The sequence below is a fragment of the Theropithecus gelada genome, chromosome 6 (assembly GCF_003255815.1).
Source record: "Theropithecus gelada isolate Dixy chromosome 6, Tgel_1.0, whole genome shotgun sequence".
In the NCBI taxonomy this organism is placed as follows: Eukaryota; Metazoa; Chordata; class Mammalia; order Primates; family Cercopithecidae; genus Theropithecus; species Theropithecus gelada.
In genome coordinates, this window is record NC_037673.1 from 176,167,244 (window position 1) to 176,194,747 (window position 27,504).

Sequence of the window (27,504 nt, forward strand, 5' to 3'; positions counted from 1 at the left end):
GAGGTTTCTTTACGGCATGATGAAAATGTTCTTGAATTTGATAGTCATGATGGTAGCATAACTTTGTGACTATACTAAAAACAACTGAAATATACACTCTACAAGGGTAATTTTATGGTATGTGAATTATATTTCAATTACCAAAATCCTTTCAGCCCCCTGCTGATTTGAGCATGACTACTGAAGTGAACCCGTTTTTAATAGGAATATATGTTCTCACTCCTCAGGTAGGCTGAGGTAGAAGATTAAGAATTCACTGCTGCAAACATTTACAAATACTAAAAATCCTTCAAGAATATAATTCAATGTAACAAAATATTTTGAAATTCTCCTCATCAGTAAAGCAAAAATACTTCATTGGCACATGTAAAATTGCTCTCACCCTACTTTTTTGAATTTTCTGTTTTTAAAAGAACACAAAGTAGGTAAAAAAAAAAAAAAAAGATCTCAGACAGATATAATTTATTACTAATTAGGTATGGCTTGGAAAATCTTTTTTACACTTATTCCTTCATTCCACAAATATTTATTGAGCACTTACTATGCGCAAAGCACTCTGTTGGGTGCAGAAGCACAGTGGGGAGCAAACGTTCCAAGCCCCTGCTGCTGGGGGTGCCGAAGCTCTGGGGAAGGCTGATCAAGCACAAAGAAGAAATTATTAGAGAGTGAATGTCCACACTGAAGAATGAGTAAATCAACTGACCACCCTAAGCGGCATCACCAGCAGCACGTCCCCACTCTTGCGCCCTATGTGGGCAGGAGCCCATGTGAAGACACCAAGAGTAAGTGTCAGTCCCTGTTCCTCTCATGGGAGCCAGGAGCACATTCTGTCTCTGAAACACAAACAAGTGCAATCCGGGTCTGCGATCTCCAAATCAGCCCTCAAAACACAGGTCTGGTTAATAATACTCAACAGCACAGTCTTTTTATTTTATTATTTATTTCTTTTAATACAAAGCTTTGGCATTAGCAATTTTATGAAAAAATAAAATGTACTAAAAATAAATGCTTGTGTGGCATGATTGGTAAATGATGCACAAAAATAGGTTCTTTTTTCCTTCAAGGCAATCAGTCAGAAAGCAGTTTTTTTCTTCTTCAAAACCATTCTACCCTATGGAATAAAAGGAAAAAAGAAGTCATAAATTAGTTAAAGAGTAGTCAAATGTTTAAAGTAACAGAGAAGTGACCCTAACTGAAGGGTGGCCTGGGCTGTCCCCAGCTATTTCCCAACCCCTCTGGTAAGGCCAGGAAGCCATTAAGTGTTTTCCCAAAATCAGCAGTTTCAGATCTGCAGGTGACTGACTCATCCACCTTAGAGGTGCTTCAATACGCCCAAAAGAATGAAGGAAAAGGTGAGGCCCATGGTGTGTTGTTTAAATACACAGGGATGATTATCATACAATTTACAGCTTATCCTGGTTTAAATACATGTTCTGAATGCTGAGGGTGCTGAAATCTGTAGCTGTTGTCTTTAAAAAATGCTCCTCTTACCCCTCAAACAAGAATGTCTTTGCTTATTGTGAAGTGACAGGGATGTATGGCTGTCTCACAGGAATCTTCCAGACCTTGTGTATGTGTGTTTCTGTCCTTGTATCAGCTGGAAAAAGAGCCTATGACCTTTTGACGAGCCCCTGCACTGACCCAGCTCCTGCTGCCCTCTCTGCAGCCCTGTGTTGTGGCACTGCCCTGGCTTTCTGATGCCTTGGATTCCTGCTCATTTCCAGGGTCCCCAAATCGAGCTGTTAGCATGGATCTCTTTCTTTCAGCTGGGCTCCAGATCTCTGCTTCAAACCACACAAGCTTTGGTTATTATACAACTCTCCAGCAACTCTTGATTTCAGCTCCTGCTCGCCACCCTGACTTCCTCCTTCAACTCCCTGTTTTTACCTAATCGATCTTCCTGCCTCCATGCTCTAGCACAGCAAGCAACTTCGCAGCCACTAGGAATATCTCTCTGCTGAAAAGCCTTAGAGCCCATTACCAGCTCTTTACAAGAATAAAGTCCAAATTCTGTCTCCTGCCTACCGCCACCACCACCTACGGTAGACACACCAAACCACAAAACTCCCTGATCCTGGTCTGTGCGGTCCTCACTGTGTGCCCTAATTATGCCCAGGCTGGTTCCTCAGTCACTCCTCCATGCAGCCTTTTCAGCTCCCCCAAAGGTAAAGCAGCAGCTCCGCAGGCATGACCCAGAAGGGCCTTTGCACACTCCCTCACTCTCCAGCCACATCAGTACGCACACGAGGGCACAGCCCTGAGCGCCAGTGGGGCCAGGCCAGGTCTCCGTTAGGTTCAGCACTGCAAGCCCAGGAGCCTACTTGGGAAACGGCATCTCAATGAATGAGGGGGCGTTGTCAACTTTTTTGAAAAACCTCTGGTATAAAGGATATTCACAACTTCACATAAAGCTCTGTACTTTATTATTTCTTGTAGTTCCTATTTAAGGTAACACATTTTCTAATATTTCCTCAGAAAAACTGAATATTAAAGACTTTCAAGGGGTAATCAAGTTTTTAAATCTACTTTATCTTGTTGCCTCTTAAAGAAATTATAGGCTGGGCATGGTGGCTCATACCTGTAATCCCAGCACTTTGGGAGGCTGAGGCAGGTGGATCACCTGAGGTCAGGAGTTTGAGACCAGTCTGAACAACATGGCAAAACCCCATCTCCACTAAAAATACAAAAATTAGCCAGGGGCAGTAGCGGGCGCCTATAGTCCCAGCTACTCAGGAAGCTGAGACAGAAGAATCGCTTGAACCTGAGAGGCAGAGGTTGCAGTGAGCCAAGATCGCACCATTGCACTCCAGCCTGGGTGACAGAGTGAGACTCTGTCTCAAATAAATAAATAAAATAAAGCAAAATAATAACCACTGCCAAAGAGAGCAGAGAAGTCCAATGCAAGTTCCCACTGCCTTTAATACTCATGTTGCAACTGCATTTTTAGGAAACGAAATTTGTCTTCTTCAACCACATTATTTGGCACTCCTCTCTGAAGTAGTCAAATGCAAGCAGTCTAAAGGAAAAGGCTGGAACCACAGGTGCTGGGTTTGAATTCCAGTGGCCTTCTTCCTGTGGCATCCCTCCAGAGTTACTCACTCCCTCGAAGCCCGAATTTATTCTTTTGTGTATATGTCTCTCACACTGAGATTGGCTACAAGGAGAATAAATACTAAGAGAAAGAAGAGGATCCACTATCCAGCAATACACCTCAAACAGAGGTTAATTTTAAATCTTTTTGGGAATTGTTACAAGACAGGTTGTGTGAGCAAAAGGTTATCAGGCTGAGAACTAAAAATTCAAAATTCTTTAGACAAGTGTTTCTCAAACTAAAGCATACAACCTATTAATGGGTTTTAAAATCAATTTAGGAGTTAACAACTAATATTAACAACAAGGCAGAGGGTTGACTACATCAGAGAATACTGCATGCAGTCAGGGAAGTGTCTGTGAAATTTGTTTCAGTTACATATGGGAGTACTAGGTCACAATGCAAAATGTGTCTCTTACAGCAGGAGATGGTTTTTTAAAAGTCTGAAAAGCGCTGCTTTTGATATTTAAGGCTCTAAAAGAGGTAACTGAAAGAGAATCCAACACCTCTCCTCGGCCTCTGATCACTCCTCGGACAATTCAAGAGGGACCCTCAGCACAGGATGAGTCTTGTCTTAGAGCCTTCCACCTGACGTGAGGTCGGCCTGTGAACAGCTCTATCCTGCAGCTTCCGTCTGAAGAATTAGGTCCTGGTGCAGGCTCGCTAGCTTTCAAAGTGTCCCGTGTTTTGGATGGACAATTTTAACTAATACAAAGTTTTCTTGTTTTCTTTCTTTCTTTCTCTCTTTTTCTCTCTCACTCTCTTTCTCTCTTTTTCTTTTTTTTTTTTTTTTGAGAGAGAGTTTCACTCTGGTCACTCAGGCTGGAGTGCAATGGGGCGATCTTGGCTCACTGCAACCTTTGCCTCCTGGGTTCAAGTGATTCTCCTGCCTCAGCCTTAGCTGGGATTACAGGCACCTGCCACCACACCCGGCTAATTTTCATATTTTTAGTAGAGATGGGGTTTCACCATGTTGGCTAGGCTTGTCTCGAACTCCCGGCCTCAGGTGATCTGCCCGCCTCGGCCTCCCAAAGTGCTGGGATTACAGGCGTGAGCTACCATGCCAGGCCACAAAGCTCTTTTGTATATCAAGTGGAAATCTACCTCCCTGTAGATATCGCCAGAGCTCCAGAAATACAGAGTAAGAGTCTCTCTGTATGCACTGGTTAGTCACCATGAGACTCTTTTGAGTACTGAACCAGGCAATATGGGTAAAAGAGACCAGTGTAGGACTAAGATCTTGGAAGGCATTCAATAAACAGTAGTTATTCTCATCTTTAAGAGTCTTTCAAACACCTGGAAACACCTCTCATCTCACCCGGTCCCCTCTCTTCCAAAACAAGTATCCCCAAGACATCAAATAATTAAAATTGCAGACCCTTTTATGTTGGGCTAGTTTCTCAATATTCCTCTTAAAAAGAGTACTGAGCACTCACGCCTGTAATCCCAGCACTTTGGGAGGCCGAGGCAGGTGGATCACAAGGTCAGGAGTTCAAGACCAGCCTGGCCAAGATAGTGAAACCCCATCTCTACTGAAAATACAAAAAAATTAGCCAGGTGTGGTGGCGGGTGCCTGTGATCCCAGCTACTCAGAAGGCTGGGGCAGATAACTGCTTGAACCCGGGAGGTGGAGGTTGTGGTGGGCCAAGATGGCACCACTGCATTCTAGCCTGGATAACAGAGCAAGACTCCGTCTCAAAGAAAAAAAAAAAAAAGAGTACTGAGCAATAATTCAGAAATACTGAGAGTAAAATAGAAACATCAACTCTTTTTATATAAAGGAGTTTATATATATAAATTTCTGATACTACACTAAGAGGAGGAAGCTCACCAGCAGTTTCCTGGTGGACCTGCTACAAGAAGCCAGGGCTTCCTGATCTCAGGTTATGCCACTGGAACATCTGCTCTAGTTATTTCATCACCTTTACGACTTCAGATTCATTTCCTCATGCCAAGACTTTTTTGAATCTTGAATAATGAGCTACCCTTCTCTGCAAATCTTAGAACATGATTTCTATGAATCAGAATCTAGCACCTGGAAAAAGGCTCTAGGGGATACCTAGTCACGCCTCCCATTAAACTTAAAATCTCTGATACATATTTGTGTATGTTCCTCAAATACAAATAATAAAAATATTTATCTTTCTTATTTTGAGGGAAAACTAGAGTGATACAAATATCAGTTGGTAAATGTTGACATTTCACAAGGTTTATATGAATAACCAAGTAGAGCAAAAGACTCCTTTTGGGAATTGAAATTCGATAACCTTGCTTACCCAGGTACTAAGAAACAGAGGTATGAGAAGCCAATACATAAATATATTTACCTTACATTTATTTGCTTCTTTGACTACCATCCTGTTTATATTTGCAAAGTTTCAAAATTTACCAGATCTGTTTGCAGTGTTAAAAACATTTAATATATAATTAGTTGCAGTACTTAAATAAATAGTATTTAATCATAATAGAAGGGCAGTGACTCCAAACCCAAGGGCTTTTTGATGGACTTCTGATTGAAGCCAACAGCACCAAGCCCTTGATAAATGCACCCAGCATGGTGAGGGAGGGATGGGGGCTTGCATCCCTTGTGGGGATCCTCCTTGTGTAGTCAGCAACCCACCCATGGCAGGGGGCCCTGGACCGCCTGGGTCCCACACACTGCCCTTACATCGTGCCTGCAGGGTTTCAACAGTGAGTAGACAGGGTCAAGGACTTGCTTGAATAGTAATATACAAGAACAGTGACTAGTAACACTGCCAGAAAAGTAAACTATTCTAGTAGGTATATGCATAGAGGTGAAGTTCAGTATCAATTTTTAGACAGTCATTAAAATGTCAAGAGATGAAATCTGTTTATATATGACTATCTTACAAATGGATGAGGCTACCCAGAAAATTAAGCCAGGGCAATTAAGGTGAAAAAAAAATCTTATTTTGGTTGTAAGTTTCTTGGTAGATAAAGGCAAAAACAGAAATCAAATAGATGTTGAAAAATTCATTAATAAAGAATAATTACAAATTTATTTGCTAAAATAAACTTTTTTCTGGAATAAAATCACTAGGAATTTGTCATTGACATTTTTGAGAAAAAGATATTGGGTAAAAGTACTATTATCTTTCCTATCATCTGCCACAATAAAAACTGCCTTTAAAAAGATTAAGTAATTCATGCTGTTAAAAAAAAACACAACACAACACATAAAAGCACACATTGAAGAAGACATTGCCCCAGATTCTAATGTAAGATAATCACCATTCATATTCTGGTGACCATCCTTGCTTGTATCCACATGTGTGCATACACAACACGCACACACATACACACTCTCTCCACTTTTCTCTCTAAATGGGATCATGAATATTGTCCTTCAGTGGTTTTGACTGAAGGCACAGAAATAACAACCAAATGAACAACTGTGAAATCAACCCTCTCCAACTGCTAATGGGAGAAGGGCTGGACTAAGGCATGGATCTAAGATCCATGACTTAGATTCTGAGTCATGCAGGCATTTAGGCATGGAACTAAAATATTATGGCCCAGATACTATGATTTCTAATAGGTAACATGTCTACTGAGCAACTCTCATTTTAATCTGATAAATGAACTGAACAGCAGACGGATTCTGAGTGACAGTCAGGTGACTATTAAACTACCCAATACTTCTCGAAAAGTGCCTAGTGTAATTATTTGCTTGTATTGGTTATCACTCATTTGTGAACTTTTTGAGAAGTAGGCTTATATTACTACCTTGCCTGATGGGTTAGCATGGAAGTAAGCAAAAGAGGTGGTTGTGGGTGAAATAAGTGTTTCTCTCCAAAATAAGGTTTGAATCGTAGCTACTCACAGAGTTACTATGGTTCTGTGTCCTATCTCATGGAAGAAATTCAATTCAATTCCCAGACAATAAAGGCAGATGGCCATCTTACTAACAGAACTTCAATAGCACTGCAGTGGCATTGGCTTGGCTAACATTTATTGAGCACTTCTTATGTACCAGGCACTGTGCTAAGCATTTTATATGCTGATTCTCATAACAACCCTGCCATATGGTCCTAGCATTATCTGTTTATGAATGACTACAAGGAGCTTCAAATAAATATAACTGCCCATGTCTTACAACTGAAAAATGGAGGAGCTGAGAGTCAAATCCAGGTGTGTGTGACCCTAGAGTCTAAGGAATTAGGTGCGTCATGCTGAAGGAAACTGCATGGGTGGCCAACAGCAGCAGCCAGTGGTTCACCTGGTGGATCAGTGCAGTGCTCCTCTGAAGGCTGGGGAATGCCACCTGACCCTGACGTCTGTGAGCCCCAACACGTATGGGCTCACGGATGCCAGCGGGCACTTCTTGCAGGTATCTGGCCCACAGATCAGGTTTAGATTGAGTAACACATGTCACTGCACGTGGAGGCCACTTGCCCATTGTTTCTATAGCCAGACAATGGGCAGTCAATTAAATCAACTGCATGAGGTAGTTTGGTTATTACTCATCAATTAAAGTATCAGGACATAATTGAATAGAGAGATGATGTGAATTCCACCCACACCAACTGAGGTTCAAATGTGGCCAGTGCCCCAGGGTTGCTTTCATCTCTAATTAGTTTCCATGAATATTGGTAAAAGAAAGGACTGAACGATATCCTCAGTAAATGTCCAAAATTTAGAACAAAACAAAACAAAACAAAAATAAAAAACCCTTTCTATACCTTATCCCTACAGAAAACTACTCTTGGAACAGCACTGGATCAAAATGGACCGTAACAGTCATCTAGCCCAATCTTCCATCCTCTGAAAACACCTCACTACAGCACCCCTGACAAGCGACATCCAGCCTCTGCCTGCATTCCCAGTCCTGGGCATGCCCTACAGCAAACCATCCTGCCACTAAGCAACCTCACTGACAGATGTCCTTCCTTTTACCGAGGTGAAGCCTGCAGTCATGAAGCTTGCTCTTTGGTCGTCATTTTGCCCATGGAGATAGTGCTTAGACTTATTTTCTCTTCCCCCTCACAGTTGTCCTAATATCCAGAAACAGCGGGTCTTTTAAATTGCTTCTTTCCTGCAGGCCAAGTACCCGAGGCACTGGTCCTGACTACAGGTATGGGTGCCAGGGCTTCCCCAGAAGCTAGACATGCAAGGCTCCAGGTAAGTGTGACGAACACAAAGTGGGGCTCTTCCCGTCAGCGATGAGGACACTGGCAGCCTTTTACACTCTATACTGTTCCTTTGCCATTTGCATTACACTGCTGATTCATTCTAAGCCTGTGGCTAATGAAAACCTCTGGATCTTTTCTCAAATGAGCTGTTCTTGTTGAATAAGGTGGATTCCCAATCTGTGTTGCTGACTAAAAATATATGTTCATGAAATAAAGTATTTTGCTAGATATGATCCCATCAGGATCAGTATGAAACTGGTGGAAAGCCAATCCTCACCACCTTCGTGAAAATGGCTCCATGTGTTTTCCTGGGATCATCTGGCACATGCAATCCAAAAAACAATTTGTTACTTACTCATTAGCATTCAAGCTAGCTGTGGCTCTGATGATCATGTAGCAGAGTGTGAGGGCACTGAGGAGGCCAAAACTGGCAATAATAAACCATTCTTCTGTTGACAAAGGAAAGGGAGGAAATCACTCTGGGGAGAAGGTTTAAGTCAAATCGATGCCAACATTTCCCTCAAATGCAACGAAGCAGACGTCAACGGAGGTGTAAGCCAAGACTGGCCCAAGGAGGTGAAGCAGGAGGTTTGCCAGAGAGCTACTAACTGGAGAAGGTTAGTGGAGTACTGGTGAAAGCTGCAAGGGAGAAAGGAAAGCATGGCCCAACCGTTTCTTCCATTTAGGTCCTGAGGTCTGTGAGCAGTGTAGCCACCAAAAAGTGTATGGTGAAAATATGTATATAAAATTGCACATGGACATAGATTTTTTTCATTGTTAATGTAAATGGCAGTAAAGCAGACTAAGCATATTTATAACCTTCTTTCCTTCTTCATTCTGTCATTTCTGCATGGCTTTCATTCTTAGTCAAAGGCTGAGGAGCACGGAGCAGCGGTTCTCCAGGTCCTGTGGGTGCTCCCAGCACTCTGCGAGCCGGCCTCCCACGGCATCCATGGCTACATTTTTCTCTCTTACGCATGGGCTTACTTGGGATATTTATGTAAAAAGAACATCTCACTAGTGTCTCAAGAAACCAGAAACTGCTCTTCCCGACCCCACTGCCGAGGAGCAGCACTGGCTGTCCAGGCTGTGACATGCAGAAGTAGAAAGGGCGGGGGACTGACCAGGTACTTGGCCACCAAAGAGCTGGAAACCTTTGGTGCTTACAACTCTAAGGATTTTCATCTAGCCTGTCTCTCTCTCTCCATCCAGATATCTTCCCTTACTTTTTCAGAGCCAATGTTGTCAAGGTCACATTTTAAAAACAGTATTTATTGAGAACCTCAAAAACAACCTAAGAACCGATCTGACTTGCTAAAAGGTCTTAACTCTAAAATATTTCTTAGAGTACACTGACTAGAGCTTTTTTAACAAACTGTTACACAATAAAATTACCTATATATCTGCAAGAAGGAAGAGAGAACTATTTACACGTGGACTGCCAAATATTTTATGCACAAGCTGTATATAACATGTGTGTTTCTCAATCTGGGTTCCACAAATCCTAACCCCGCATGCAAAACTGTGTGTGCCTAGGCCTTTTTCTAGAAAAACATACTTTTGTTAGATTTTAAAGGTGGTGACTTTCAGAAGGTCACGAAGCACTGCTCTGGAGGACTTCCGGGTCCGGAGTGTGCTCTATGAGCACTTCTCTGCCCACCTTAGCTTATGTTATGAAAATGCTTAGTAAACCCCTACTGTTTAGACATCAGTACAGCCACTGCCTCTCAAACTACAAACTTCCTCATCAGTAGATTGAAGCTTTTTATTTAATCAGCATGAACGTTCAAGAACACATATAAAACCCACCATTTTTACCTGTAATGTTTTAAGTTAGGGAAAATGTATATGGCATTTAAAAAAATCAAGAGCCGAATGCCATCACCATCAAGGAACTTAACACAGTATCCTCTTTTTTCTTCTTGGAGACTTTTACATATGATACACAGACTACCTTGCAGAACTTCGTCACATCTATGTTTCCAAATTCTGAGTATACTATCCCATATTTGCATGTCTTTGTGTGTGTGTGTGATTTCAATTTTAAAAACTTGTAACAAAAGGAAGTAGACACCATCATAAAACACCCAATATGCTGGTGGCATTTCCACAGTGCCCCCCTGCAGCAGGCCTGGCTACCTCTGCCCCCAGTGCCTACTTAGCACAGTGCCTTGCACACAGTGGGTGCCAGTTGGATGCATTGTGGTTGCTATGGTGCTACAGAGCTTCAGAGGGAAAGCAGAGGTAGCTGTGGTTTAGTTCAATCACATGAATTTTATTTATTAACATCGTGTAAATTCTGCTAAAGATGATTAATTTGGTACATGAAGTAATTTTTTGTATCATCAAAGCATAAGGTTTTGAAAGGACATTTCTATATAAAACATAATGGGATCAGTATTTAATGTAGTAAGTAGTAGGTGCTCAATAAATGTTTGATCAATGAAGGACCTGAAAAACTCACTAATAAACCAACAACCTTTGTGTTCTTTATTGCTACTCAATCAAGTTTTAAAACTGTAGACCACAAAACCTAAACACCAAAGAAAGAAAACCATGAAATGCTATCAAAATGAATCACTGAGAGATGGTGAGAAATGAGCCAAACTACGCTCAAAGCATAGTTTTCTCTATTGCATAACTGAATGAGGGCTCTCTTGAGTGTAGACAGATGACAGAATAAAACCTGGGGAACCATTTTCTAACAATAATGTCTGGTTGGTTAAAAACATGAATACTTTGATTGAACAGACCACACAAGTCTTAATATGTAAAGGAGAAAACATTTTGTAACAGTGTCATCCTTTTCACTGACTCCCAGAGTCCCACCAGCCTCAGGGTCTGACGCTCTAGGCAAGCAGCAGCAGGTACTGGAAAAGGCAACAGCAGAGCAGCAACAAGGAAGATGGGTGAAAGGTTGTTAGATGAAAACAACATGTAAAGAATGGAAGTGAAGAGAAAAGCTGGCTTGTTGAGGGGTGAATGTCTGTGAGGCCCACACACACGCCGTCAGCTCACTCACACCGTCCTCAGGCACTGCCATCAAAATACTCGGCATTTCTTTCCTGCTTGTCGACAGTGCAATGTGAAGATTTTCATAACTTGCTCACGCTATTTTTTTTCAGGCAGACTGTCCTTTGGCTTTTCTCCTACCTCATGTACAATTATACCAAAGAGTTAAGTGCTAAGAGACCAAACTTCCATAAAAAACTTAAAATAAAGTGCGCAACAGGCTATGTTCCAAGAACTGTGAATTTTTAGGTTCAAATTATAGATGAGTTTCCCACTAAGTAGCCTGTAGTCCCGGAGGTGGAGAACACCAGTGCTCACAGCATACAACACACCAGCAATGCTGCTGGGGGCCTGTGTCACCTTCCAGCATCTCCTTTTAAATGCCTGTTTGTAAGGCAATGATTTCAAAACAAGGTTTATAATACAGTGACTAAGACAGACCTCAACAGCTACTCATCAAATGCAGCTATTCCTATTAATTATACACAAACACACCAGCTACTTATCATAAATAAAGTTTCATTCTTCCAAATACCTGTTTTAACAGAAACACACATCCCTTTCTTGGTTACAGTCTGTGTTGCAGGCTGAGGCGAGTGCCTTGACTCTCCTGATGGTCCCGAATGCCCATATAGGCAGCCACATGCCCTGTGCCTGAGCGGAGGCCCCCACTTACTTGTTACTGCAATGTTGATTTCTCCTGTTCTCGGAGTGAGCTCCCCATCCTGAGGAAGAGGCGAGATCCCCGAAGTTCGAAGTGGCTCAAGGCCGAGGGAGTTGTCGCCAGCAAGGTCGCCAAGGGCTGATCTTCGGTTTACAGCTTGGGTTCTGGTGAGCCTTTCCATATCGAATGCTACGTTATCAGTACATGGCAAATTCGGCTGCAAAATATTTCTAGGTTAAAAATAATTGTAAGGAAAACAAATCCTTTCATAAGATTCTAAAGTTTGACGCCCTGTTGCAAAGACCTTACTAAGTTATTTCCCTGTGATATCCTCTCATTTATCTGCCCACCTACCTACTCCTCTCCTCTCACCCTAAGAGTTTTTCTTCAAAAGGCACAGAGATCTCTTCTCAGAAATGGTACAAAGGAAAACCAAAATTCACTGCAGATCAGAGAAAACTGGTCATGGCCCACAGGCACAGGGAGTCGTAATCATTAACGTAAAGATACCAAACATCCAGTTTAAAACAGTGAACTACTACTTTACTTCATGGTAAATGTCCGTGTTGAAGCATCCCAGGTAATAGGAAACACCTCTGTCATCCTACTAACTTCTCCGAAAGCCCCATTTCTCTGGTAGTCAGTTTTTAAGTATCGTCTGCCTTTAAACACAAGTAAAGCATCAAACCAAGAGGAGGTCAAAGTTGAAAAGACTTTTGAACTATAAGAAAATCATCTGTTTCAAAACCTAAGCACCTAATCCTGAGGGAGAGGTATAGAGCTGCTTAGGGCCAAAGTCTACTAATTAAAAAGTGAGCGCCAAAAGTCTTCCACTGTAACAATGTGGATGTTTGGTTTACCTAACAACCTTTGGTTCTCTCAGCATGCAGCAGCAGGCCGCACATAAGAAGCAGAGCTGGGAGGGATGGCTGTGAGAAGTTTGTATGTTTCTAGAGAGAAGTTTCAGCCAAGCAAACCTGGAACCAATGACTTTCTGGGCAAAAGAACCGTCTCAGGTCATCTCAAAGCCTTATTTTAAAAAAAGCAAAACACAGTGTACTAAGTGATGCTCAGACTCATACCCAGTTAGAAGAGGTTTTTTTATGTTCACTACATGTAAGGATCCATGATAACCTGCAATACATTTTAGAAGGATTTTTGTTATAAACAGAGGAGAAAAGTATTAGCACTTAATATACTTAACAAACAGGCCGGGCGCGGTGGCTCACGCCTGTAACCCCAGCACACTGGGAGGCTGAGGCGGGCAGATCACGAGGTCAGGAGATGGAGACCATCCTGGCTAACACGGTGAAACCCCGTCTCTACTAAAAATATAAAAAATTAGCCGGGCGTGGTGGCGGGCGCCTGTAGTCCCAGCTACTCGGGAGGCTGAGGCAGGAGAATCGCGCCACTGCACTCCAGCCTGGACGACACAGTAAGACAGCCCCAACAAGAAGGGATTATCCAGTCCATGGTGTCAGTAACACCCAATACTTCCAGTAATCCCATGTTAAATGGCATCACCACTGACATGATCTCTGGAGACAAAGGACAAATGGGGCATTACTGCCCAACTGTATACACTGAAACTGTGTTTGACAGTGTATTTAATGACTTCGACCTTCTTTGGGTTGCAAGCTAAGGCGAGTTCATCTGCTGGATCAAACTAAACTTCTTGTTCCATAGGGAGATCATGCTTTCATTCTTTGAGGCCAGAAACTATGTTATTTTCTGATAAGAAAGCGCAACCCTGGATATACATGCTTCTCTTAGGCAAGGACTAACCAAGGTCCTTGGTTACTCAAGTCAGTGTGGACCTGGCACCTGCCACAGCTGGACTCTGGCACACCTGGCGACGGCCCCTGCCAGGCTATGGTTGCCAACAGTTCTCCTTGGGCTTCAGGCACTGTCTGCCTTCTCTGCTTGCAACTTACCAACCCCCAAGAGATCAAAGTCAAACTTCAGGCTAAAGAACATAGTTTTATATTATGCCAAGCACAGAGGAGATTACGACTGGAACAGAGTCAACAGCATACAGCCTACCTTTTAAAAAAAGATGTTGGAATGAAGAAAAATCATGTCCTTCTCTCTTTCTTCATCTCATACTCCATCTCATACCCAACAGAAGCACACTTTTAAAAGTGGACCATGCCAGGTGTGGTGACTCACGCCTACAATCTCAGCACTTTGGGAGGCTGAGGCAGGAGGATCACTTGAGGCCAGGAGTTTGAGACCAGCCTGAACATCTTGTCTCTTCAAAACATAAAAAAGTGGCCAGGCACGGTGGCTCATGCCTGTAATCTCAGCACTTTGCGAGGCTGAGGCGGGTGGATCACTTGAGGTCAGGGAGACCAGCCTGGACAACATGGTGAAACCCTGTCTCTACTAAAAACACAAGAAATTAGCCGGGGGTGGTGACAGGTGCCTGCAATCTCAGCTACTCAGAAGGCTGAGGCAGGAGGATCGCTTGAACCTAGGAGGCAGAGGCTATAGTGAGCCAAGATTGTGCCATTGTACCCAGCCTGGCAACAAGAGTGAAACTCCCTCTCAAAAAAAACAAAAACAAAAACAAGTTAGCCAGGCATGGTGGTGTGTGCCTGTAGTCCCAGCTACTCAGAAGGCTGAGGTGGGAGGACTGCTTGAGCCCAGGAGTTCGAGGTTATAGTAAGCTATGACTGCACCACTACACTGCAGTTGGGCCACAGAGTGAAACCTTGTCTCTTAAATTTAATAAAAGAAAAAAAAAAGGACTAGTACAGTTATTTACCTTCTCTTCCAGGAGTTCTCTGAGATGGGTTAGACTTCTCAGTAATATGGAAAAAAGGTCCTGTTGGGCTTACATGGTTACATGGCAAATATAGCCAGTGTTTTCTTGTGTGTCTTAGTCACGCCTCCTATTATGCCAATTGCGTTATACTGTATTACACATACATATAATAATACATAAAAGTGATAACAAATAAAATAGGAAACATACCACAATTCCCAAGGCCTTCAATATATTAAGTTTGCACATAGGACAGGTACAGTGTTCACTAAGCCAGGGATCCACGCAGGATTTGTGGAAAACATGCCTATAAAATAATGCAGAGTTATGTCACAAATTACACACCGAGAAATTTATTAGGCCAAAATGGAAACAAAGGGAATTTTTAGTCTGTTTTCCCCCCTTTCAGAACATATTTTAAGCCCCAAGAGACAAATATTGGGAATTTATTAAAATATAACTTGCAGAAAATCTCCTGAACCCAACCTCATATGTACAACACTGTGAAAGAACTAGTAAGTAGGATCTGATTGTTTGGACCTTTTATTTTACCAAAATCCAAAAAGGACTAAAGGAAACTTAGAAAATTTATTAAGAATGAAAACAATCACACTTTATAAACCAGTTATGCTTTCTACAATAGCTAACATAGAAAAATGGAATTTCAAAAAGATATTAAATCATGGTTAAATGAAAAGAGTTTTCTGTATAGTTATTAGTTTTATGGAACCCTGTTTGAATGTCATTTTTAAAAACTTCTGAGCAATTTGTGTTGAATGTTTATAAAAGCTACAGGGAAGTTGAAGCTATTTTAAGGGGTAAACTGTGCCTAGATTCAAGTAACACTTAGCAATTTTCAGCTGAAATGTTAAAGGGGAAGGATGGGTGATTTTCTCTCTTACTGAAGAAAGTAGAAAGCCACAGCCTTGTGACTGGAAATAAGTCAGTCAGAGGGTTTTGCATTCTTGAAAAAAGGAACTTGTGCCCTCTGGAAGGGAAGAAAGACTGCAGGAGCTGCAGAAATTACTTCTCAAGCTCTAGCACCTGGCCCAGCAGTTTTCGGAAGCCCTAGAGTCCTGGCCAAACAGGGAGAAGGTGGGTGCCAGGACAGACATTCAGGGCAGCTTTGGAAGAAACACTAATCTGAGTTTGGGATAAGATAAAAGAAAGTTTTGAGTAAGATGCCAAAGTGAACCACGGTATACCTTTACAACTTTGTCAATTTCCAAGTTAATGTTATTTATAGCTGTTTTAAAATGCAGTTTTGATTTATAAAAAAGAGGTCTAGAAAACTCCATTTCTGTTGGGATCTGGAACACACGTTCATGCTTACAACTTACAACTTCGGCCTGAACAATATACGCACATGTCTGCCTATCACTGTTTGACGGCCTTACGCTCATTTCTTTGGGGACAAGAGTAAAGATCTTGAAGAATAGATTTGTCAGTCTAGTCTTAAATTCGCAGACAATGAAATAACCAGAACCATCACCCCAAGGCATTTATTTAAACCTTAAAGCTTTTACTTAAGGGCTGGAAACCCGCCAATCCATAGGTAAGCCCCAAATACATTCAGTACTAAGGCATCATGTCTTATTCCTCGTAGCCTGTGTGTGGCGCGGTTCCTTACTACAGGGTGTCCCCAGGGCCAGCCTGGCCTTTCCAGCAGGGGTCAACTGCACTAATGCTGGCTGCTGACCAGCAAAGACCACAACAGGCTTCTTAACCCTTTTGGTGAATACAAACTCCCTTAGATCTGATATAAATTACAGAACCTCCCTCTAGAAAGTCACAGGGACGCAATTGCCTGGTACCTTGCATACATGTTCAGGAGGGGTACGACCTGTGCACTGGGTTAGCACTAGGGTGGGGTGGCCAGAGGTGCTGCAGGTCAGGCCTACGCAGGGCGGATGATGGGACTTGGCCAACTGACAGGTAACAGAAGAGATACGGTGCTGTGACCTCTGATCAGGGCTCTGGTGCAGGAATGGGAGGTATCCCGCTGGGGGTCGGGGGAGGCCTAGGTGCTGTGTTCTGATCGGGGCTCTGGTACAGAAGTGAGAGGTATCCAGATGGGGTTGGGGGGTGGCTGGGCTTGCTGAACTGTTGGTGGAGACCTGGTAAAGCCGCAGCAGCCACCTGGGGGGATAGAGGTGTGGTCCTGGTGCTCCCTACTGGGGCGTTTTTGCTTTTCCCTTTTCTGATTGTCCTGTCTTTCTTTATTCTGAAAGAAGCAAATGGTATAATCCTTGTATTTTCTTTTTAAAGCTGCATGAGTTCAGTGTTCTCTGCCTGTTTCTTTAACCTGAAATTAGTTACAAATATGTTTGGGTTCTTCAGTAACTGTTTCCTTCCAGGATTACTGATATAAAAGAAGTATCCGCCCCTCTGTTTTACTAAACAATTAAAAATTTCTCCTCTAGGCTGTAGGGTACTATGAAGAAAAACAAAAAAGACCAACTGGTTCTCTGGCGACAAATTTAGAAAACCTTCCTTCTTTAGCTAACTGAAAACCTGAAATATTTCTGGTCTTTGGGCTCTCCATCCACCCCATCTCTCTCTTACCCCTGACCCCTACCTCAGAGCACTAAACACCCTTCCTTCCTAATTATCTTTCCAAATTCCCCACTAGTCCAGCTTCCGTGTAACTCACCCAGAGATCTTCAGTCTCAAATTCCCACGGCACATCCCTCACTTTCACTAACAAAGCTGGGTGGCTGTTCTCTTCACCCACGGCCCTCCTCTCCTTCCTGTCTCTTCTGTGATCTCCACAGGCAGCTGCCCTGAATGCGGTACTTTGTCCCCCATCACCCATTGTCTAATCCTCCTGCTGGTCTCTTCAGTGCAACTTTCACTGAACTCATCGTGGCCTTTCCTTCCCTTCTAGGCAAAGTTCTGCTACACCGGTGTGGTGCTTGGCAAACCACCTTTCTGCCGTGCAGAGCTCTCAGCTAAGGACTGGGCCAGGGCGTTTAATCTACCTGGGGAGGTGTTTGGAGCAGTCAATGCAACACAGCGTGTGGACTACTCAGAGAAGTGCCAAGGCTGAGCACATGCAGGGCTACCACACGGGCAGAGCAGCCCCACCAACTGGTCACACTCCTGCACGCCTAACCATGCTTGCCCTCACTATGGCTGTGGGCTCTCACTGTGGAAGGTGCTCCATGGACACCCAGGAGGCCTCAGAAAGACACACCTGGGGCAAGTGGGGCCTTGAAAAGAAGCTCCCCACTCACGTGATAAAACACACATAAATGCAGAACAGGCCCGCCACACATAGGGTGGGTGGGTGGTGCACTGGGACAGAAAGCAGGTAACATGTGGACAGTGAAACATGAAAAGCACAAGCATACCGAACTTCAACAAGTCCTTTATTCCTATGAGAAACACTTTGGGATACAGAATGAGAAACAAACATGAAAGGAACAAACCCAGCAATAATGAAATTCAGTGCCCTCCCCTTTCCTATGTCCCACACATGCCATAAACTAGAGTGAGTGGAAGAGCGCTGTGGGAGGGGAGGCTCTGTGGGAGGAAGGTGAGTTGCTCTCACAGCTCTGCAGCCTCTTGGTGCCGTTTAAGAACCTGGCAAATATAAAAGGATGCAGAATTATTAAAGGTCACAGACAGAAACTCTCTTCTGCTAGCTGGGGCTGGCGGCAGTCACTGTCTCTATAGGCCCTCCGTTGCAGTGGTGCCTCAGACACACTGGGGCTGGCAGCAGTCACCGTCTCTACAGACCCTCCGTTGCAGTGGAGCCTCCAGACATCTGCAGTGCCGGCCCCCCGCTTTAGCTCCCAAAGTGGCATGGAAACATACGTTCATCCATCCACACTGCAGCACTCCACTTCTGAAAAAGTACTTCTAACTACTAAAAACTCCTATGACTAACCTTTAAGAGGTCTAAATAAGACGAGGTGACCAGTTCCTCAGTTTCTAAGACCTGCTGGCTAACATCCAAAGGAGAATCAGCTGTGATCACTGAGCCGAGGAGCAGGCCCCTCCACCATGCCAACTGCCACCTGTCCACAGTAAACAGTGTGACAGAAGAGGAAAAGGAAAGGTCACGTGGCAAGAAGCAGGCAATCCCTGAGAGGCTGGACAGTTCTGGATAGAAAGCCCTACCTGAGCTTGTGAATTGTTAAGATGCACACAAAGGTGTCCAGGCCCATCTCCCTCTCTCACGGAGGAGAGGCCGTGGGGCGGTACTTGGAGGGTGATGGCTTTGAAAGACAGTTTTAAAAACTGGACTGGGAAATACGAGTGTGACGAGATGCCGGCGAGTGGAGACAGAACACTGGAAGGAGCAGCCAGCCAACAGAACGAGACCCTGAGGAAGGGAGAGAGCAGGCACGCAGCGGCGCGGGGAGGGGCGGCATGGACCACAGCAGACGGCCTCTCCAGCCTGAGTGCCCGGGTCAGCAGGCCGAGGAATTCCACCCATTGCTTCCTCTGGGAAGTCGATGGTGAAGGGGTCCTCTGAGAGTGGAGAGTAAGCGTGTGAGTTAAGGTGCTGAAGTAGAGTGAACACACCTGCAGGTGCTGCTGTGACGAACACGGGACGCCAGCCAGGTGGGGGCAGGGCTCTGCGCAGAGGCAGGCCTGGCAGGGAGGCTCTGTCTGCCAAGTCAGTTCAGTCCCATGGGAGGATGGTGAGGGAGCAGAACCGCTTAGCAACATGAGGTACAGAGAGCCACAGCAGGTGACAACGACTCTGGCTTCAAAGACACTAGGGGCGGGGAGGCGTCCCAAGGCAGAAGGAATTCTGTAAGCGGCAGCTTGGCGACAGCGAAGGCGCAGCTCTGCGAGTGGCATCTGCTGAGGAGAGGCTTGAAGAGGCGCACAGCCATCCTCAGCTCAGTGGTTCTCATCTGGAGGCAGCTTTCGTTGTCACAACTGTGTGTGGGTGGGTGCTACTGACACCTAGTGGGTAGAGGCCAAGGACACTGCAATGCCCACACCCCCAAACAATGACCTGGTCCCAAATGTCGACAGTGCCAAGGTGGAGAAATGCTGCTCTAGGTTAAAGACTGTCACAAGTACTGCTTGATGTATAAAGTTAATTTGCACTACACCTGATAATTGCACTGTTGCTACGTGGCAGTGAGATGGGGTGCTGTGATGAGCAGGCTGTGCGGTGCAGTCTAGGGAAAGTTACAGCTTGGTGACGCAGGGGGTGTCAGAGGAACAAACAGCCGCTCAGTTCCACAGCAACAGGGAAAACTCTACACTCGGCCAGGGCAGTGAGCACGGATAGTAACACAATGACCCAGTCCTGAAAGACAGCCGAGTGACAGTACCATAGAGGGTGCAACGAAAGAAGTATGCCAAAAATTCTAACACTCATAAGCAGACCACAAACACAAACCACTTCTATGGTGGCAGGTGCAGCTGCAGAAATGGTTCAGATCAACCATGGCCTGGACCTTGCTGGAGGGCGTGGCCTTGCAGCATCAGAATCGGGCAGGAACTTATAATATAAGTGCATACGCCTGGCCTCCACTCGGGATGTTTCTGAAAGCCTCCTAAAGACTCTGATGCACAGTCACATCTGGAAAGCACTGAACTAAATTTTAAGAAGAGGGACAGACGTCAGGCTCATGCCTGTGATCCCAGCACATTAGGATGCTAGGGTGGGAGGATTACTTGAGGCCAGGAGTTCACAGCAGCCTGGGCAACACAGTGAGACCCCAACTCTACAAAAAATAAAAATTATACAAAAGGAAAAAGATAACTCCAAATGAAACTGTGGAAAAGTCAACACTGAAGGGATGAAGATAATGGGATGAAGCTCCCAGAACAACCTACTTTAGGCCGAGCCTCTCCTGAGGACCCCCTCATTTTAGTAATGCCCGTGAATGGTTTTGGAGGCCCTCATTTTTAGGTACCATGTGGTTCTAGAGGATCCTGGGCTGAAATAGCAAGACAGAATTTGGAGAGCCTTGGCTTCTCCTGGTCATTCCAGTGTTGAAGCAGGCAAGTGTGGATGACACCTCCCTGTGTCCCGCTGGCCCTTCTTCTGATTTGCACTTGCATGTGCATTTCCTTTAGCCTCACATTTAGACCATCAATGACTGCATGTGAAGGAAGACTGGTTGTTCCATAGTTTAATTTTCTATAGGACAGCCTACATTTAGTTTTATAGATTTTCCTTTATACATAAACTAGAATGACTTGACTTCTAGAATCTTGGATTTCTGTTTCAGTATATGTAATTCTTCTTCAGTTTGATTTTTTTTTTAAAAAAAAAACAGATTTTCCTAGACTCAAAATAGATGCTTTGTAAGTAAAATAAGACCGGTAGCCTCATGGAGATAACAACTCACGATTATTTTATTAATTCACATGCTCCATATTATAAGGCTGGAGTTGTGTGGATGTCTTTTAAATAGACGGGAGAAGAGGCGAACTCTTTGGTTTTAGGCTTCTTGGCAGGTGATTTCCTATTTATCCAATTGACACTCAGAACTGTGTATCTTGGTTTCACACTCCCCAGCTCGAGAGGAGCCATGGGAGAAACCAATGCGCCGTTTCCAGGGCGCCCAGGCGCAGGCGGAACTTCTCCTCACGGAGGGAAGCCTGGGTCCTGTGTGGGGAGCCTCTGCCATTTCTGAATGTGCAACCTGGAACCTGCCATTGGCTCACCATCCTTCACTGTACAACGGGGAAAAACACCCTCTTAGGACTGCTGAGAGAATTACAGGAGAAGTGAGTATAGTCTGCTCAGAGCAGAGCACCTGAACCAGAGCAGGCACAAAGCAGGTATCAGTTCTCTCCATTTTGCATCATCCAGGTTTAGAAAAATATTTAATCCAAGTCCCTGGAGTTGTTGTACCCAGAGCCAGGTGAGCTCGATGGAAGTCTCACTGAAGGGCCTAGCGATGTAGTCTAAGATGGATAGGAACAAGGGACTGTGTTTGAAACCTACATGAATCACAAATCAATGCCGAGCACAGTGGCTCACGCGTGTAATCCCAACATTCTGAGAGGACAAGGCAGGAGAACTGCTTGAGTCCAGGAGTTCATGTTCAGCTGTGGGCAACACAGCAAGAACCCCATCTTTAAAGAAAACAGGCCGGGTGAGGTGGCTCACGCCTGTAATCCCAGCACTTTGGGAGGCTGAGACTGGTGGATCACCTGAGGTCAGGAGTTCAAGACCAGCCTGGCCAACATGATGAAACCCTGTCTCTACTAAAAATACAAAAATTAGCAGGGTGTGGTGGTGGGTGCCTATAATCCCAGCTACTCGGGAGGCTGAGGCAGGAGAATTGCTTGAACCCAGGAGGCGGAGCTTGCAGTAAGCTGAGATTGCACCACTGCACTCCAGCCTGGGTGACAGAGCGAGACTCTGATTCAAAAAGAAAAAGAAAAAGAAAAAGAAAAGAAAAAAGAAAGAAAGAAAGAAAGAAAACAAACGTAAAAAGACGATTGAAACCACAGAACAAGAATTCTCAACCTCAACACTCCTAGGCTGTGTCTGGGGAGTCCGGAGGCTGCGTGCACGTCGCATACTGGCTACACCTAGGAAGGCTGTGCAGCCTGCACCTGCTGAGCAGCACCACTCCCTGTCGGCCGCAGCCCCATGGCCAGCAACGCACAGCGGACGTGGCCTCCAGAAAGCCACGGGGTGGGGGGCACTCAAAAGCAAGGGAGATGCCCACTCTGAAAAGGAGGCATACAAAGCACATTAATATCATTCTTTTTCAAACAAATGAAGTTGACATACTTGCAGGGGAGAATTCGGACGACATCATTCTGCTTATAGCTCTCTATGCAGACTGCGCAATGATCAAAGTCTGGGTCAGTTTCCTAAAATGAAAAGTACAGAAACAAAAGTCACATGCTGCAAGTAGACAAATGGCTGGGATGCGATTCAGCTCAGAATCTTTCTGTGGCTACTATGGTAAGCAAGTGTTATAAAGTGAAAAATTATTAAAATTAATTTGTTTTTATTTGCCTAACTATAATGGCCCAAATTATGTCTAAGCCAATCTATTTTGTTTTTAAAATTTTAACAATCTGTATTAATTCTGTTTATGATATGTCTTACAAAAATTAAGTCGTAATTCTAATTTTTTCAAGGTTAGAATCAGCTTGGACCATCATGATCTCCCCATCCCTCATTGCCCCTGTACTACTGATTGGTCTGAAGAGGTTTCACTGCTATGTTTGACAGTCTGGAAGCTCACCAGGATGCTCACTTAAAGACACACCTAAGTACAGACAGGAAAGATGGTGAGTCAAGTCCCAGCAGACTGCTGTCTAGAAACCCACCCCAAGAATGGGAGCTGTGAATCTGGTCACAGATTGGGGATGGAGAAGAGTCACTGGCTCAATTCAATACTTGGTCTTCATCAAGAGTGAGAAAGAGTCAGCCAGGTATTTAGACACCAAATTAATTGAATTCCTTCCTCCTAGGACTGAGAAGGGGTTTTGCAAAAGTTGTCATAAAACAAAACACGCCATAAGCCAGGAAAACAGACTGTTTGCCACGTCATTGTCACTTGGACTGAAACTCAGTGGACAACTCTTGCCAGGTCTAGCAGGTACAAACTAAGATGAATTGGCTTTAATAATTAAAGGAAATAACTGTGCTGGCCTGGGATACAATGTAAGATGGGTCGGTTAAATCCGCTCCAGGGAATTTCATCCTAATGTGGCAGCTGAGGCCACCAGGCCAAGAACACATTTACACTGTTACACTGGTTACCACTCCTCTGCCACTGAAATGCAAGCTGTTTTGATGCTACTTATATTTTCTTGAGTGATTTCCCCCCTTTTCTGTTTCCTTGGTGCACAATAAAGTTCACTAAGAATGTCTCCACCTTCTGAAGTTGTTTCAAAGGCAACTAGATACGGTGGTATCAAGGCAATGGGAATACAATGGGTAAAGTCCAAGAAACTGGTAAAACTTAGGAAGACAGAGAATCATACGAAATTATTCTTCCAGGCACAACTCTGTGCTTAAATATTAGAATTGGGTGTGGGGCAGGAGACAGTCTTGGTTTCATGCCTTCTGAGATTCCTTTTTCCCATTCTAGAAAACCTTGAACACTCTGAATGTAGGGGCAGCACTAAGGTGCAGCTGTGTCCTTCTAGCGGAGAAGCAGGGCTCTACCGTAACTAGAGCTCTGAGAGGGGGATGTCAGTCAGAGGTCTCCACCACAGCAGCCTGACACCGCCTCTCTCCCCGGTCCTCCAAGCCACCAGCGATGACCCTGACACACTCTGACACTGCCTCTCTCCCCGGTCCTCCAAGCCACCAGCGATGACCCTGACACACTTTGCTCTCCTTTCAAACTGCTCGACCCATTGTAAAGAGAGCCCCTTTTTAGGTGAAACTCCCTAGAAATACAGGTCTTCAATTCTCCATGTAATTAGTGAAAAAATAAAACAAGAGACACAGCAAAGTCCCAGGAAGTATAGGAAGAAAACACACATCTCCTGGCTTTTTAACGCACAAATGGTCCCACTAGAATTCTCTGAAAATGTATGCTAGGTTTTAGCAGAAGAAAACTCTGTAGGAAAACACAGCTAGAGTTACTGTAAGAAAGTAGTTTAAAATAAAGCATTAGGTAGTATAGTTGGGAGAAAATCTAACAAATGAAATGTAAACAATTAGGGTGTGTCCTCTCCCACCAAACAAAAACAAAACTGTTTGATTATTTTTACAGTGCTAAAGTTAGTTCATTACAGTACCTTGTCACCCTTCTTTACTGTCCTGGTTGTCAATTTACTGATGGCTTTCTTAGCTGCATCTCCAAGACGACGCTGTGAAAATTGCAAATAAAAAGAGATATTAAGTGTAAGGTCTCTGAATGACGTACTTTATTTCTAAGCAATTAAAAGTATAAAGTCTCCATTTTACTACATTCCTCTCCATGTCCTACATATAAGAGAATGATAAAATTTTTTTTTAGATAGAAAAACTGGTGGCTGTGCCACAGATTCAGCATTCTGGTTGAATAATAAAAAGTGTTACAGCACCCTGTTAGGTCAAACTCCCTAGAAATATAGGTCTTCAATTCTCCAGCAGTAAAAAAGTCAGGTGTCATAATTGCTGCATTTTGTGTTGAATAAACATTTGAAGTATCACAGCATTATCAAACCCACTTCTTGTACACTCCAGAGCCATTCCTGCTGCTCTAATGGCTTTTGGAGTCTGCTCAAGGAATGATCACCATGAGGTGTGTAAATGCTGTCTTAGAAAAGGGAAACCCTGATTGCTCCTTGAAATTGCTTATCACATCATCAAGCGTGAAGAGAAGGAACGCGTCACAGCTCTACTTCTGGCTCTACTATACTATCCTCTGTCATCCTAGGAAGGTGTATTTACCTTCCAGGGTTGAGCTGTTTTCATTACCTCTAAGGGTGAGGTCAGAGAATCTCCAGGGCTGGATTTATGCAACATTCTCCCAGATACTGCTAGCACTGCTTGGCACCAACAACCCAAAGATGAAGAGATGGTGATCCCTACCCTTGAAAAGCTCACTGAACTGGGAACAGTTACATTAATGGTGAACCCTCAAGCATGCCCAGGGCCAGGTGGCAGCACAGAGGAGGTGACTAGGAGGGGTGGGGCGAGGCAGGGGAGGAACATCAAGGAAGGTCTTGAGGAGTCGAGGCCTGGGTTAAGACTGGGAAGGGGTGAGATGGGAAAGGCATAGGGTTAGGAGGCGGTTCCGGGTGTAGGGATAGGAGGAGGTTCCAGGCAAAGTCATAATCTGGTAAAGATAAATAAGTGTAAAGAACAGGTATGTGAAGAAAACTAAGGAGAGCATCTGCTTTCCTGTTCAAGTTAGAAAAGCTTTGTGAATCAGAGGGCCCTAGAACATTCACACTGGGACACGGGGCACAAACCAAGACTGTCCCTGGCACATCAGGGAGACGGTCCCTCTAGACACATCCGTGCCCTACCCTGCAGGGAAGGCAGATGCTGCTCCTGACGGAGCGAGGGGGACCAAAACAACAGAGACCTTAAGAATGTTAAAAACCCATACAAACATGTAAGAAAAAATGTAGGGGAAAGTTTTAAATACACAAAAGAACAGAGAATAATTTAATAATAAAGCCTTCCCTATGTATCTAGCATCCCGCTTCAGTTACCAGAATTTTACTTCTAGTTTTTATCTGTTTCCCCTCTTTATTGTGTTAGATGATTCTGAAGCATATCGTAAGCATCCCATCATTTCAGCCATAAAATTCTCACTAAGCACCTCTAATAGATACGGGCTTTTGTTAGATGCCATTATCTTTCCTAACAAAAGTAACAATGATTAATCAACATTATCCAGTACTCACACTACACTACAAGTTCCCTAGGTGTTTACAGAATGTCTTTAAGTAGCTGGCTTGTTTGAATCGAGATATAAAATCCACACACTGCGTGTGGCTGCTCTGTCTTCGAAGCCTAATCTATGAGTTCCCTCTATCACGCTGGTTTTAAACCGCCTTATGGAGATAGAATTGACATAAGATAGACTGCATATATTTAAAATCTACACCTTGACATATATTTAAAGTTACAGTTTGAAGTTGCATATGAAATCTATACTTTTGTTTTCATGACCTATGAAAACCTAGCTACAATTAAGACAGTGCATCGATCACATCCCCAAATTTCTTTGCGCCCCTTCTTAATTCCCTCCTCCCGCCACCCCATCCCTCCATGATCTACTTTTAGCTATAGCAGTTTACAACTTCAGGAATTTTATATAAATGGAATAGATACAGTATGTACCACTGTGTGTAGGCTTCTTTCACTCAGCATGATTGTCTTGAGATTAATCCACCTTGGTGCATGTTTCAACAGTTAACTCCTTTCTAATGTTATCTAGTATCCCACTGAAGAGATGGCCCACAATATCCTTTCACCTGTTGATGGGACATCTGCATTGTGGTCCAGTTTTTGGCTGTACTGAAAAGCTGACAACAATATTCTTTAGTTGTATGAAGACTGTGCAATTCTTTGCACGGACATATGCTTTCTTTTTTCCTGAGGTAAACACAACAAGTAGAAAGATGGGCTCACCTGACAGGTATCTGACTTTTATTTAAGAGACTGCCAAAGTGTTTTCCAAACTGAGCATACTATTTTACATTTGCACCAGCAACGTGCAACTATAATAGTTCCTCCACATTCTCACCAACACTTGGTATGGTGAGTTTTTGTGGGTTTTTTTTGTTGGTTTGTTTTTGTTTCTTTCCGAGACAAGGTCTTGCTCTGTCTCCCAGATTGGAGTACAGTGGTGCAAACACAGCTCACTGCAGCCTCGACCTCTGGGGCTCACTCAAGTGATTCTCCTGCTTCAGCCTCCTGAATAGCAGGAAGTACAGGGGTGCACCACCATGCCCAACTAATTTTTTTATTTTTATTTTTGTAGAGACGAGGTCTCACTATGTTGCCCAGGCTGGTATCAAGCTTATTGGCTCAAGCAATCCTCTCGCTCTGGCTTCCCAAAATGCTGAGATTACAGGTGTGAGCCACAGCACCCAGCCTCCTTACAGTTTTAATCTGCATCTCCCTATTGTAATGATGTTGACCATCTTTTCCTGTACTTACCAGCCATATGTACACTGTCTCTGGTGAAGTGTCCGTTCATGTTTTTTGCCTGTATTTCTGAGTTGTTTTCTATTACTGACTTTTGAGAGAACATTACATACACCAGCTAAAAATCCTTTTGCTTGTATTTCCCTCACTTTATGGTAATTTTGAAGAAGTCAATCATTTTTTCATTTGGTAGATGGTGCTCTAGTATCATATTAAGGAATCTTTGCCTATTTCAGGGTTACAAAGACATCTCCCTGTTTTCTCTTC

General features: G+C 43.8%; 1 protein-coding gene across 1 annotated transcript in view; it reads right to left on the minus strand.

The window, feature by feature from the left end:
* Positions 1 to 923: 923 nt before the first annotated feature.
* RNF130 (ring finger protein 130) overlaps positions 924 to 27,504 on the minus strand; it is a 110,514-nt gene continuing 83,933 nt past the window's right edge. The window contains exons 4-9 of the mRNA XM_025387977.1: positions 24,387 to 24,458; positions 22,414 to 22,496; positions 14,898 to 14,994; positions 11,933 to 12,137; positions 8,600 to 8,693; positions 924 to 1,111 (exon numbers count right to left, since the gene is read on the minus strand). Of these exons, the coding sequence (XP_025243762.1) occupies positions 1,096 to 1,111; positions 8,600 to 8,693; positions 11,933 to 12,137; positions 14,898 to 14,994; positions 22,414 to 22,496; positions 24,387 to 24,458 (567 nt within the window). The 3' untranslated portion in view covers positions 924 to 1,095. The remainder of the gene's footprint in view (positions 1,112 to 8,599; positions 8,694 to 11,932; positions 12,138 to 14,897; positions 14,995 to 22,413; positions 22,497 to 24,386; positions 24,459 to 27,504) is intronic.